This window comes from Salmo salar, chromosome ssa12 (assembly GCF_905237065.1).
Source record: "Salmo salar chromosome ssa12, Ssal_v3.1, whole genome shotgun sequence".
NCBI classification, from domain to species: Eukaryota; Metazoa; Chordata; class Actinopteri; order Salmoniformes; family Salmonidae; genus Salmo; species Salmo salar.
The window spans coordinates 20,859,200-20,874,308 of NC_059453.1; the positions used below are offsets into that span (position 1 = coordinate 20,859,200).

General features: G+C 45.6%; 1 protein-coding gene across 1 annotated transcript in view; it reads right to left on the reverse strand.

The window, feature by feature from the left end:
- Positions 1-15,109, reverse strand: part of LOC106592565 (voltage-dependent P/Q-type calcium channel subunit alpha-1A) — a 284,893-nt gene that overhangs the window by 22,033 nt on the left and 247,751 nt on the right. The window contains exons 37-43 of the mRNA XM_045692074.1: positions 10,940-11,058; positions 10,686-10,751; positions 10,439-10,536; positions 9,673-9,823; positions 8,496-8,623; positions 5,879-5,975; positions 418-523 (exon numbers count right to left, since the gene is read on the reverse strand). Coding sequence (XP_045548030.1) covers positions 418-523; positions 5,879-5,975; positions 8,496-8,623; positions 9,673-9,823; positions 10,439-10,536; positions 10,686-10,751; positions 10,940-11,058 — 765 coding nt within the window. The remainder of the gene's footprint in view (positions 1-417; positions 524-5,878; positions 5,976-8,495; positions 8,624-9,672; positions 9,824-10,438; positions 10,537-10,685; positions 10,752-10,939; positions 11,059-15,109) is intronic.

The following is a 15,109-nucleotide window of genomic DNA, read 5'->3' on the forward strand; positions in this document are numbered from 1 at the left end:
CAAAAAAACAAGTTATCCAGCCACACATGTACACATTCACACAAACAAACAAAGATTTGGATTAATCCACAACTTCCTGAGCATTTATAAATGTTTGGTATATCACCACTATCTGGAAGGACAGGACTGATACCATACCTATGGTAGGAAGAAAATAAAGGTAGAAAGAAAGAGAGAGAAAGAAAGAAAGAATGAAAGAAAGAGATAGAACGAAAGAATGAAAGACAGACAGAAAAAGAGAAACAGAGAGGAAGAATAAAAGCAAGAAAGCAAGAAAGCAAGAAAGAAAGAAAGTAGGGAGGGAAAAGGTAGGAAACAACAGATCAGAATGGCATTGGCAAAAATAGTAAAAAAGGACAGCTGAAAAAGTTTAGTAGATAAAGAGAGACAGAAAAGGAGGAGGGGAGAAGGTCGTACCCTTGGCAATCTTGATATCGAGCGCTGTCCGAATCAGAGCCATGAGGGTGGAGTTGAAATGCACTGAGTTGTCCTCGGCAACCGGCAAGTCCATGCGCAGCAGCCTCTGTGGAGAGCCAATCAGGTGGAGAGGTTGAGGAAAGAGAGCGTGTCTGTGGTAGGGGGTGGGGTCTGAACCTCCAGGTAAGGGGAAAAGGGAGGGGCCAAGATTGAGGGAGCTCGATAGGGCAACAGCCAAAAAAGGTTTCAGTCTCGGTAATCTTATCTACTTTCTTTATTTAGCCAGGTATATGTTCGACTCTGTCTGATTCTGAAGACACAGACATTTGGTGCAATTCAGTTTCACCCCACAGTTCACGGAGGGAATTGAAATCCAATTCATGAATTGAAAGAAATCCTCATAGAAAAAAAAAGTCAATTTCAATTCATCTCCCGAAGTGACTGAATCTAAATGGAATTTAACCCAACCCCACTTGCAGTATCTTGATTGTCAGAGGTCCCTTGTAGGCCTATGTTGTGTCTGTGTGTGCTAAAGGACTTTGTCATATGTAGTAACCACAGTATGATTTCCAAACTGTAAAACTGCCTTTTCCAAAGGAAACAGTGGAAAAGTACTTCCTGATTGTCTCCTGATTGGCAAGTGATACTCAAACAACTACACATTTATCCAATGGGCCGTCTGCTACAGAATAAGCGACTGCGAGAGCCAAGAGCCACACGGCACCACAATGGCCGACGACCAACTGACCCAACCTATGCCCATGTTCCCTAATAATGTGTGAATGCAACGGTACGCATTCACGCATCTTATTACACACAAATGTACACACATGTACACATACAACCCCCTTTACCCTCCCACTAACACACAGTATATTAACAGAATATACTGGAATAGACTGCAAGACATAGCAAACAGTAGTATCACTGGCGTAGTTGTATTACTCTTCATCAGGAGACTAGTGTGTTTTATCAAGGCATCTGCTATAGAGCTCCCCCTACCTGTATGGAGGTTCGCTACATGTTTTGGATTTATTTATTTCTAAACAGGTAAAACCAATGGATGAACTGCTAGATAAAAAAAACCAGGGTGGTTGTTTTTTCACATCTATTAGTCGGTCATCGATTGGTTTGACCTCTGAACATGAGCGTTGGGTACTCACGTAGGACGGGCAAGCACGTGTGACACGATGTTAGTGTGTGTGTGTGTGTGTGTGTGTGTGTGTGTGTGTGTGTGTGTGTGTGTGTGTGTGTGTGTATGTGTGTGTGTGCGTGTCATGCCCGAAAGCGTGTGTGGCAACAGTCGTCGCAGCCTACATCCACAGCCTCCAGGTGTCCATAGCAACAAGCCATGCAACAGAGAATGCAACGGACACATGCTTTCCCCAACACCCCCCAGATCCCCGACATTCAACATACCTCCACAAGCAGCATGCCCCCCCCCTCCCCAGGACAAGCAGCCGTGCAGCCGCGCACAGAGAGCATCATCTATTAGCTTTGATGGATTCATGGGATATCGACTTATTGATCCCTTTGATTTGTTGTATTTTCTCTCTATGGTTTCCTACAGAGCTATGCAGGCTATTCCAAGAGTCCTTAGTGTTAGTCTTTTAGACGTGATGCAAAGGTCCGGATTGGCAGATCAGATCTCTCTCGATGCTAAACGGTTGCGTTATCTAAAAGGGGTCAGTTAAAGATGTTTAGTAATAACATTCCCTGAAAGAAGAAAAGAATAAAAAGAAGAATGATTTGTTTTTGACCAACCAGATGGTGGACTACTGTATATAGGGGAGAAGTAGTAGTAGTAGAAGTTAGTGGCGTTAGAACCAGAAGGTTTCTATAATGAGATGGAGCTACAGATAAAAAAGGAAGTCGGGACAGGAAGAGGGGTTGTGACGACATTGAAAAAGGAAAAACAAGAAATCAAGACGATACGTGATTCAAGGGGAGAGAGAAAGAGAGGATATTGAGAGAGAAAGAGAGAGAGAAAGAGAGAGAGAAAGAGAAAGAGAGAGAGAGAGTATAACAAGACAAGAGAATAAGACGAGGACTGAAACCATATCAATCTATCACCAAAAATGGCCAACCAATGGCCATATCCCAAACAAAGCAGGCCTTCCTGGAAAGTTCACTACCATAACAAAGGTTAGAAAGGTCAAGAGTAAGAATGAGGTCAAATACTACTCTTGGATTATGACCAGTCCCAGGTGGGAGAAAGTGGTGTAGGGGTTAGGGTCTTTAACGTAAAGTCTTCTCTCAGGATTAGTGTACTAAAACAACGACAAGCTAGCATATAACCCACATAAGCCATCACAGCATCTATCATCGTTGTTATCCATGAACACTAGGGATTTCCATGAGTGACATACTGTATGCAATAGGGATTTGCTGGGCTGCGTCCCAAATGGCACCCTGTCCCAAATAGCACCCTATTCCCAATGTAGTGCACTACTTTTGACCAGGGCCCATAGCGCTCTAGTTGAAAGTAGTGCACTGTATATGGAATAGGGTTCCATTTGGGACACATCCCTGGACAGAGTGGAGAGAAGGAGCAGGGAGAAGAGAGGACAGAAAGGACAGAGACAGACAGTAGGACAGAGGGACAGAGACAGACGGTAACACAGAGACAAACAGTAGAATAGTGACAGAGTCATAGGAACAGAGACAGACAGTTGGACATAGGGACAGAGACAGACAGTAGGATAGAGGGAGACAGTAGGATAGAGGGACAGAGACAGACAGTAGGACAGAGACAGACAGTAGGATAGAGGGAGACAGTAGGATAGAGGGACAGAGACAGACAGTAGGATAGAGACAGACAGTAGGATAGAGGGAGACAGTAGGATAGAGGGACAGAGACAGACAGTAGGATAGAGGGAGACAGTAGGATAGAGGGACAGAGACAGACAGTAGGATAGAGACAGACAGTAGGATAGAGGGACAGAGACAGACAGTAGGATAGAGGGAGACAGTAGGATAGAGGGACAGAGACAGACAGTAGGATAGAGGGAGACAGTAGGATAGAGGGACAGAGACAGACAGTAGGATAGAGACAGACAGGAGGATAGAGGGACAGAGACAGACAGTAGGATAGAGGGACAGAGACAGACAGTAGGATAGAGACAGACAGTAGGATAGAGCGACAGAGACAGACAGTAGGATAGAGGGACAGAGACAGACAGTAGGATAGAGGGACAGAGACAGACAGTAGGATAGAGACAGACAGTAGGATAGAGGGACAGAGACAGACAGTAGGATAGAGGGAGACAGTAGGATAGAGGGACAGAGACAGACAGTAGGATAGAGGGACAGAGACAGACAGTAGGATAGAGGGAGACAGTAGGATAGAGGGACAGAGACAGACAGTAGGATAGAGGGACAGAGACAGACAGTAGGATAGAGGGACAGAGACAGACAGTAGGACAGAGACAGACAGTAGGATAGAGGGAGACAGTAGGATAGAGGGACAGAGACAGACAGTAGGATAGAGGGACAGAGACAGACAGTAGGATAGAGGGACAGAGACAGACAGAGGGACAGAGGGACAGAGGGAGAGAGTGTATTTAAGGGAGTGAGACATTGGATAATGTTGGCGTAGTTGAAGCTGACAGACAAGTGGACGGAATGCAAATTATGGGAAGAGGAAAGAGAGAGAGAAAGAGAGCGAGAGAGAGAGAGAGAGAGAGGGGGAGGGAGTGATACAGAGAGAGAGAGGGGGGAGTGATACAGAGAGAGAAAGAGAGAGGGGGGAGTGATACAGAGAGAGAGAGTGGGGAGTGATACAGAGAGAGAGGGGAGGGATACAGAGAGGGGGGAGTGATACAGAGAGAGAGAGAGGGAGGGAGTGATACAGAGAGAGAGAGGGGGGAGTGATACAGAGAGAGAAAGAGAGAGGGGGGGAGTGATACAGAGAGAGAGAGTGGGGAGTGATACAGAGAGAGAGGGGAGGGATACAGAGAGGGGGGAGTGATACAGAGAGAGAGAGAGGGAGGGAGTGATACAGAGAGAGAGTGAGAGAGGGGGGAGGGAGTGATACAGTGAGAGAAAGAGAGAGAGAGAGGGGGGGAGTGATACAGAGAGAGAGAGTGGGGAGTGATACAGAGAGAGAGAGTGGGGAGTGATACAGAGAGAGAGGGGAGGGATACAGAGAGGGGGGAGTGATACAGAGAGAGAGAGGGAGGGAGTGATACAGAGAGAGAGTGAGAGAGGGGGGAGGGAGTGATACAGTGAGAGAAAGAGAGAGAGAGAGGGGGGGAGTGATACAGAGAGAGAGAGAGACGGAGGAGAAAGATATGAAGACAAACAGTTCAGAACTGCATTGACAGTAAAACAGGATGGGTGGAAAAAGCTCAGGTCTTCTCAAAGGAAAGAAAGGGAAAAGATGGGGAGAAAAGACACAATAAGGAGAGACTGATAAAGATATGACTGTCTATCTATTTGTCAATTGTAATGGGAGTGAACACAATACTGTAGATTCACTGTCATTAAAATCAACAAATAACAACTTCCTGTCAAATAATGTGGCCACAAATGTCTCGGTGTCATCATCCCCTCCCAGCTAAGGGCTGAAGATTGAAGTACGGTATACAGTATATGTGTGTGTAGTCAGGAAATGAAGACCTGTCTGAATTACTGTGTGTGAGAGTGTGTGTAGCTATGGTGCCATCCACAGGAATGAGAGACTCAGAGGACTCAAGACACACACCCTTCCCTGTCCTTCTGTACCCGCATCCCTTTGTCTGTTCATGTGTGTGTGTGAGTGAGAGCGCCCGGAGTAATATTCAGCACAGTACATGCCAGTGTGCCTACCGGCTCTCCAATGGAAGAAACACTGCAGATAGATACCCATTAATATGTTAGTAAATGTAAAACCACTCATACTGCGAGGGCTTATTTAAAATCATTTCAGTTTTTAACAAAAAAACGTTCCTTTTGATGCCAAAACCAAGTAAATTGGTAATATCACCGATCCAATAGAGTATGGCTGACCTGAGATCATGGATACTTGACTTCCAGAAGGCTGTGGTGCACAGTTTTTACATTGGTTCTACTTGGAAGACCACGTTACCAAATGTGGGCAAAACCAGAGAAATCTGTGTATGTGAGTGTGTATAGGTCCATGCAGGGTGCAGAAGGGCAGACAAGGCGTCCTCCGTTCCCTTGCTCCTCTGGCTTAGTGTATCTGGAGGGTCGCAGGGACTGACTATCATTTCCCTATCATTCCACTTCACGACCATCCCTCCCTCCATCCATCCCTCCCTCCCTCCGTTCATCCCTCCCTCCATCCATCCCTCCCTCCGTTCATCCTCCCATCCCCAGTTCCGACCGATAATAAAAAACAGTGCTCACCATCACACCACCACTAACAGACAATAATGACAGCGCTGAGTTTTAGGAGTTTGGAGGGGCGATGGAGGGAGGGGGAAGGAGGGAAAGGGAGGGAGGGAGGGGGGGAGTCTACCTTGTAGGCGACCCGGGCAGGGCACCTCTTCCCCAGGCCTAACGGTGGACACATGTACCTGAGCATCTGATACATGTCATTGTAAGTGATTCGGCCGCTGTAGTAGTGGTAGTATGCCCACCCGGACACACACACACACACACACACCAGCAACGACGACAAACGTGGACGGACAACCAAGAAATGAAAAACCAATGAGGGGGTGGGGGTGGGAGGGTAGGGAGTTTGGGTTGACACACGAACGAGAGGTGCATGGGGGTGGAGGAGAGAGGGGGGGGGGAGACGAGAGGAGAAAGGAACAACAAGAAAGGGGGAAACAAATACACAGAGGTTATTGTTTGGTCGGAAGAGTGGTTACGAGAGGGGAGAGAGAGGGGAGAGAGAGGGGAGGTTAAGAAAGATAGAGACTCAGCTCTGGTTGGCTATCTCGGGGAGACGAGGGGGAGAGAGGGGGAGAGAGGGGGGTGGGGGAGGTGTAGTTTTAGTATAAGTAGCTGTAATAACACAGCGTTCTATGCAGGGAGGTAAAAGGGGTGTTTGTGTCTCCTCTCGTATAGAACGTGCAGTGGGGCTTCTAGCAGGCAAGGAAAAGCACCGCTGCTGGGGTGGTGATGTCACAAATGGTCATGTCAATGCACTTCCTTTTACCCCCCAACTAGGGTTGTACAGTTCTGGGACCTTTCCCTAAATTCACCGGTTTTCCCAGAAATTCTGTTTGGAAGATTCCCGGAATCAGCAGAGAACCAGGATTGCTGGAAAACCTGAGAATTTTGGGAAAGGTCCCGGGAATTTTGCAACCCTTCCCCCCAAACCCCTCCCAAACCCACCCCCTCCCCATCCCACCATCCGGACCCAACCCCCCCCATTCTAGAACAATGCACGATGCTAGAACCCTGTTGTACCATGGTCTGGCCCTGGTCATGGTTAGACAGACAGCACAAACCAAGAAAACACAATGGTTCCAATTTCTTGTGTCTTGTTTCGTTGATACAGTATTGACTCCGGGGTTGGGGTCAATTCTATTTCAATTCAGTCAATTTAGGAAGTCATTTTTCTCACTGAAACGCATGGAACTGGAATTGGAATTTCAGTTTACTTCCTGAACAGAGTGAATTGAAATGCAATTGACCCCAACAACCCGGATTCATTCATTGAAAAATGTGCAAGTAGTGAATCGTTTGTAGCAGTGAATCGTTTGTAGTAGTGAATCGTACAGTACAGATAGCAAGTGCAGTGCACGCCTACAACATCATGCTTCAGACAGTTGCTACTAAACAGGTGTGGTGTGTTCTGCATTGTCCCAAACATTCTCCTCTATCATAATCAAGAATGCATACCAATATTAATAAGAAAACCAAAGCAAGATGGTGACCGTGGATGACTACAAACCAAACCAAACCAAAATCTAATAAGAAATGACCATGAAGAAGTGATAAAGGAAAATCAGAAAAAGAGAGATAGAGCGTAACATTCATTCCCAAGTCTCTGAGTGAGAGACAGAACGAGCAGGTTGCGTAAACGTTGTGTTATAGTTTGGTCCAAACCTTGCAGGCCACCCTATGAGGGCATTTCTTGCCCAAGCCCAGAGGAGGGGAGATTACTCTCAATAAACTGTACATATCCTTATAATGTATGCGCCCGCTGCAAGAAGAATACAGGGAGGTTAGAGGAGGAAGGGATACACGGAGAGAGAGAGAGAGAGAGAGAGAGAGAGAGAGAGAGAGAGAGAGGGAGGGAGGGGGAGAGGGAGGATAGACAGAGTGAGAGAGCACAGAGGAGAACAAGAGTATAAATCAGTCTAACAAGCATACACACACACACACACACACACACACACACACACACACACACACACACACACACACACACACACACACACACACTGAGGGAGTGTTACAGCCGGGTAGTCACTGAGTTCACAGTACATAGATTTAAGGGCCTCCACAATATCAACACTTTGGAAACAGAAAGAGAGAGAACGACAAAGGAGAGCAAGAAAGACGAGAGACAGAACGGCTGGTTAGTTGGTCAGGTACAGAAGCACCTGTTCCCTGTTAACTCCATCATCATCAGTATCACTAAACTCCCACGTCCGTGTGGTCAGTTTATTACATAGAGTTAGATAGAGGACTCATATTTGTATCTGTGCCATTATGGTGTCTGTGACAGCAATGTCAAAATGGGTTAAATCCATCTACAGTCCTCTATCTAACGCTATGGTTTATTATCAGTTGAAATCGTCTCCTCTGTCACGTGACTGGTCACATGACTGGGGTCAGGTTTGCGGTTTTCAGTTAAGGGTTTAAGGTTAGAATGAGAAGCTATGACAAAAGTGTATTAGGAGAGAAAGGCATGGGTTAGAGTTACTGTACAGTCAACAATGTTAATCATGTGTATGATGCTGTGTCCGTATATGAGTTTGACGTAAGTGGATATCTGTATGTGCCTATTTAGTCATACATTAGTCAAGTGTAAATGAACAAAACATTTTGTCCGTATGATTAAACATGAATAGTCTGTACACATGTACATCGGTGATAGTGTCTACAGCAGTGCGTTCATGTGTGTGTATGTGTGTATCTGTGTGCGTTTATGTGTGTGTGTGTGTGTGACTCACCAGGCAGCGGGGTCATACTCGGCCCATATCCGGACGTACTCGTCCAGGTGATGAGGACCCAGTATAGATGAGTCTCTGGTCAGGTACTCAAAGTTATCCATGATGACAGCCACAAATAGATTCAGCATCTACGCACACACACACACACACACACACACACACACACACACACACACACACACACACACACACACACACACACACACACACACACACACACACACACACACACACACACAGTCAAAAACAGATTCAGCATCTACGCAGCAACAATTATTAGATACCAAAAAATACAACTCCAAATGTTATGCAATACGGTAACATTACAAAGTCTGTGACCTGTTCATTGAGTTGCAAAAATCCATTCAACCAGACCCAGTTATTACAGGCTGAAACAGATTGGATTGAAAATGAAAGAAGCATTTTCAAATCAACTTCCATTGTCCTCCAAGAGTGTCTGAATATCCTCTTCTAGAACTACTGAAGCCTCGTTTCCATTGGCACTTTAAAGTCAACCAGGGTTGGGCTGGCCTTGGTGGGCTAGCTCAAACTGTGTTTACACTGCCTCCAGAAATTACAAATAATGTCATGTTGCTAGGTAGCCAATGTGCCTGCAGTCTGCAGCTAGCTTTTCTAATGCTGCTAGCTAGAAGTTGTAGAAAGTCCTCTGGCTACAACTAGATAGATAACTAACTACCTACCTAACAATTCAACAATTTATTTCAACATACTCTTGCCAGTGCCAGCCAGACTCAGAGCCATGTATGCAGCTTGCTAGCTAGCTAGCTAACCATTTAGCTAGTTAGCTTAATTCCTACCTTGCTTGCAATGGCATTGGCTATTAGCTAACCAAGCAAACCAGACGACAGGTTTAATAGGATGCAGCTAGCTAGCTTTCAATACGATTTGGGAGTAAGGGTCTAGGGGTTAGAGTCTAGGGGTTAGAGTCTAGGGTCTAGGGGTTAGGGTCTAGGGGTTAGGGTCTAGGGGTTAGAGTCTAGGGGTTAGGGTCTAGGGGTTAGAGTCTAGGGGTTAGAGTCTAGGGGTTAGGGTCTAGGGGTTAGAGTCTAGGGTCTAGGGTTTCTAGGAGTAAGGAGTTAGGATCTAAGAGTTAGGGTCTAGGCGTTAGGGTCTAGGAGTTAGGGTCTAGGGGCTAGGGTTTGATTAGTCCTCTTACCAGGAAAGAACAGAAGAAGATGAAGGAGACGAAGTATGTGTATGCGAAGGTGCTGCCACACTCTGGTTCTGTGTTCCCTGAGTCTGGGTCACATGTCTTACCCCCCAGACACGACAGCATGATGTCATGCCACGCCTCACCTGTCGCACTCCTAGTACAGGACACACACACACACACACACACACACACACACACACACACACACACACACACACACACACACACACACACACACACACACACACAACACACACACACACACACACACACCACACGAACGGACGCATTCACACACACACAAACGGACGCATGCACACACACACACACATACGGATGTACACACACACACAAATGGACGCATGCACACACACACACACACATACGGATGTACACACACACATGAACGGACGCATGAACACACACACAGATACGGATGCATGCACACACACATACGGATGCATACACACACACACACACACACACACACACACACACACACACACACACACACACACACACACACACACACACACACACACACACACACGGATGCATACACATGGACAAAAACAAACAAAAACATGTGTGTCAGTGTGGGAGAGAAGATAGAGGGTGAGAATAATAGAAAACAGAGAGAGAGAGAGGGTGAGGGAAAAAGAGAGAAAGAGAGAGAGGGTGAGGGAGGGAAAGAGAGAGAGCATGGATATTGACAAAACGAGAGAAGGAGCATATGAAAGCAGAGAGAAAGAAAGAGTGGACAACCCACCTGAACAGTAACATGAGTGCCATGATGAAAGTCCTGAAGTTGTTGTGTTCATTGATGGCACTGCCTTCCTCCTCGCCCAGTGCCAGATTACCAAACAACTATACACACACAGAGGTAAAGGAAGTGACCATTTAGGGCTGAATTCTGACTATTGACATCCATCATTGGCTATTGACATCAATGGCATGAACAGAAATCATTTTCTGAATAAATTCTTTATTACAGAGGCTATGTCAGCAGTACTCACCTGCATCCCAATGATGGCGTAGATAAAGAACAGCATGCCAATGAGGAGGCACACATAGGGCAGCGCCTACCGGTGGACACACAGGGAAGGACATTTTCAGTGTTAAGACCACAAACAGCTTAACTGCCCATATCAGACTGGACATAGGAAAGCAAGAGCTGTGTGTGTTTGTTCATGTGTGTGTGTGTGTGTGTGTGTGTGTGTGTGTGTGTGTGTGTGTGTGTGTGTGTGTGTGTGTGTGTGTGTGTGTGTACCTTAAATGACTGGACGAAAGTCCAGAGCAGGATGCGTATAGTCTCTCCTTGTCTCAGTAGCTTGACAAGACGAGCCGCTCGAAACAGTCGAAGGAAACTCAGGTTGATGAAGTTATTCTACAGCAGCGATGTGTGGGTGTGTGGGTGTGTGTGTGTGTAGGTGGGTGGGTGGGTGTGTGATCAGAAGAAGAGAGAGAGGGAAAGAGACAATTAGTTTCACTGAACTATTATCGCCCCTCCATCAAAAAGCCAATATCAAACCAAAACAAAGAGAGAGGAGGACAAAAAGGAGAGAGAGAGGAGGTTAAATAGGAGAGAGAGAGGAGGTTAAAAAGGAGAGAGAGAGAGAGAGAGAGGTTAAAAAGGAGAGAGAGAGAGAGAGAGAGAGGAGGTAAAAAAGGAGAGAGAGAGGAGGTTAAATAGGAGAGAGAGAGAGAGAGAGGAGGTTAAAAAGGAGAGAGAGAGGAGGTTAAATAGGAGAGAGAGAGGAGGTTAAAAAGGAGAGAGAGAGGAGTTTAAAAAGGAGAGAGAGGGGGTTAAATAGGAGAGAGAGAGGAGGTTAAAAAGGAGAGAGAGAGAGGAGGTTAAATAGGAGAGAGAGGGGGTTAAATAGGAGAGAGAGGAGGTTAAAAAGGAGAGAGAGAGAGAGAGGAGGTTAAATAGGAGAGAGAGAGAGAGGAGGTTAAATAGGAGAGAGAGGGGGTTAAATAGGAGAGAGAGGAGGTTAAAAAGGAGAGAGAGAGAGAGAGGAGGTTAAATAGGAGAGAGAGGGGGTTAAATAGGAGAGAGAGAGGAGGTTAAATAGGAGAGAGAGAGGAGATTAAATAGGAGAGAGGAGGTTAAAAAGGAGAGAGAGAGGAGGTTAAATAGGAGAGAGGAGGTTAAATAGGAGAGAGAGGAGGTTAAAAAGGAGAGAGAGGAGGTTAAAAAGGAGAGAGTGAGGAGGTTAAATAGGAGAGAGAGAGGAGGTTAAAAAGGAGAGAGAGAGGAGGTTAAATAGGAGAGAGAGGAGGTTAAAAAGGAGAGAGGAGGTTAAATAGGAGAGAGAGGGGAGGTTAAATAGGAGAGGGAGAGGAGGTTAAAAAGGAGAGAGAGAGGAGGTTAAATAGGAGAGAGGAGGACAAATAGGAGAGAGAGGGAGGAGGTTAAAAAGGAGAGAGCGGAGGTTAAAAAGGAGAGAGGAGGTTAAATAGGAGAGAGAGGGGAGGTTAAATAGGAGAGAGAGAGGAGGTTAAAAAGGAGAGAGAGAGAGGAGGTTAAATAGGAGAGAGAGAGGAGGTTAAATAGGAGAGAGAGGAGGTTAAATAGGAGAGAGAGGGGAGGTTAAATAGGAGAGAGAGAGAGGAGGTTAAATAGGAGAGAGAGAGGAGGTTAAAAAGGAGAGAGCGGAGGTTAAAAAGGAGAGAGGTTAAATAGGAGAGAGAGGGGGGAGGTTAAAAAGGAGAGAGAGAGGAGGTTAAATAGGAGAGAGAGAGGGGTTAAAAAGGAGAGAGAGAGGAGGTTAAATAGGAGAGAAGGAGGTGAAAAAGGAGAGAGAGAGAGAGAGAGAGAGAGAGGAGGTTAAAAATGAGAGAGAGAGAGGAGGTTAAATGAGAGAGAGAGAGAGAGGGAGAGAGAGGAGGTTAAATAGGAGAGAGAGGAGGTTAAATAGGAGAGAGAGAGGAGGTTAAAAAGGAGAGAGAGAGGAGGTTAAAAAGGAGAGAGAGGGGGTTAAATAGGAGAGAGAGAGAGGAGGTTAAAAAGGAGAGAGAGAGAGGAGGTTAAATAGGAGAGAGAGAAAGGAGGTTAAAAAGGAGAGAGAGAGAGGAGGTTAAATAGGAGAGAGAGAGAGGAGGTTAAATAGGAGAGAGAGAGGAGGTTAAAAAGGAGAGAGGAGGTTAAAAAGGAGAGAGAGAGGAGGTTAAATAGGAGAGAGAGGAGGTTAAAAAGGAGAGAGTGAGGAGGTTAAATAGGAGAGAGAGAAGAGGTTAAATAGGAGAGAGAGAGGAGGTTAAATAGGAGAGAGAGAGGAGGTTAAATAGGAGAGAGAGAGGAGGTTAAATAGGAGAGGAGGTTAAAAAGGAGAGAGAGAGAGGAGGTTAAATAGGAGAGAGAGAGGAGGTTAAAAAGGAGAGAGAGGAGGTTAAAAAGGAGAGAGTGAGGAGGTTAAATAGGAGAGAGAGAGGAGGTTAAAAAGGAGAGAGAGAGGAGGTTAATAGGAGAGAGAGAGGAGGTTAAATAGGAGCGAGAGGGGAGGTTAAATAGGAGAGAGGAGATCAAATAGGAGAGAGAGAGGAGGTTAAAAAGGAGAGAGCGGAGGTTAAAAAGGAGAGAGGAGGTTAAATAGGAGAGAGAGGGGAGGTTAAATAGGAGAGAGAGAGGAGGTTAAAAAGGAGAGAGAGAGGAGGTTAAATAGGAGAGAGAGAGGGGTTAAAAAGGAGAGAGAGAGGAGGTTAAATAGGAGAGAGAGAGGAGGTTAAAAAGGAGAGAGAGAGGAGGTTAAATAGGAGAGAGAAGGGAGGTTAAAAAGGAGAGAGAGAGGAGGTTAAAAAGGAGAGAGGAGGTCAAAAAGTTAAATTATTCAAATGATACCAAAATCCAAACATAACACAACAGACCTGACTAGAAGCCAAAGAAACACACAACGCAAAACAAAAAGTATGGAACGAAAAGAGTGTTAAAAAAAAGAGATAGAACGAAGAGAGAGAGAAAACAAAAGGAGAAAATCATAATTGAAAATAAATGGAAAACGTCATCATCCAATCCGGTAAGAGTAGAAGGTTGTATATTTATTTTGTATAAAAACCAAATGCACTGATCTTAGGGGGGGCAAGCAGGCCACAAGGTATGGAGGTATTGGCATCCAGCAGACAGGACGCACATACACACACACACACACACACACTGCACTCGTCAACCGCACACACACACAGGAAGCTGTCACGGCTCGCCACTAAGTGATTGGCTGAGATTGGTCATGAGGTGTTCAGCATTCTGAACATGTATATATATATATATATATATATATATATATATATATACACACACTGAAGGGAGGCTCAAATTTAGAGGGCCGGTTTCCAAAACAGAGATTAGTTCTAGTCCTGGATTAAATACAATTCTCAATGGACAATCTCCATGGAAAGTGCATTTCACTCCAGGACTAGGTCTAATCTGTGTCTGGGAAACCCATCCAGAATCTTAGATTGTTATTGGATTGTGTGTGTATTTAAAATATTTATGTCTTTCTCTCTAATCTATCAGCACAGCTGGAACCACAGTGATAATAATAATAATAATAATAATAATAATAATACTCCTTTCAAGATACCACCTCCTGTCTACCCTAGCCTCAGAATGTCTTGTGCCACGAGGTACAGTACTGTTGTGTGGCACAGGTTGGCGTGCAAAGCAGTAGTGGGAGGAAGACGAGGAGGAAGACAAGAAAGAGGAAGCTAGCATGCAGACAGATCCAGCTTCAATGCAGGCAATGGCATGGCAACACTATTACAACTACCTTCTGTTTAGCAGGAGGCTGAAGAGTAGAGCGCCAGTGTAAGATGCTACAGCTGCATGCAGACCAGTGTTAGAGTATCCCTCTATCTGGTCAAGCAGAACAGAAGCCTTGGCTAGCATTCACACGTCCTTCTGGCAGCACTACGGTAAATGTGTGAGTGTCCGTGTGTGTGTGAGTGCCAAATCTATGCAGAACATAACAGTAACCAATTCATGTGCATTTGTGTCCGTGATTGTGTGTGTGTGTCTACACAGTGTTCCAAAAAGGTTCCTTCCTTCAGCAGAAGAACACTTTTAGGTTCTAGATAGCACCTTTTTTTCCTCAGAGTGTAGGTGTGATCCTATTCGTATGTGTGTGTATGTAACCTTTATCCATGAACTAACCAATAGTGTGCCAGAAGGACCGGATCTTTCAACAGTTGCTGAGAGGAAGCCCGCTGGAGTCATCAGGCACACGCACGACTCAACAGCCAATCGGAAGTGCATGCACTTGGGTCGGAGGTCAGGGGTTAAAAGCAGCTAAGCCCAGAAGGTTGGGGGTGAAGGGTCAGGGAAGTCAGGAGGAGGGCGGGGCCACACATTGGCCAATGGGGATGCGAGTAGGTGTGAGAGATAAATTACAAACCAACCTCCTACATGTGGCAGGTAGATGTAGAAGGATGGAGGGAGGAGGAT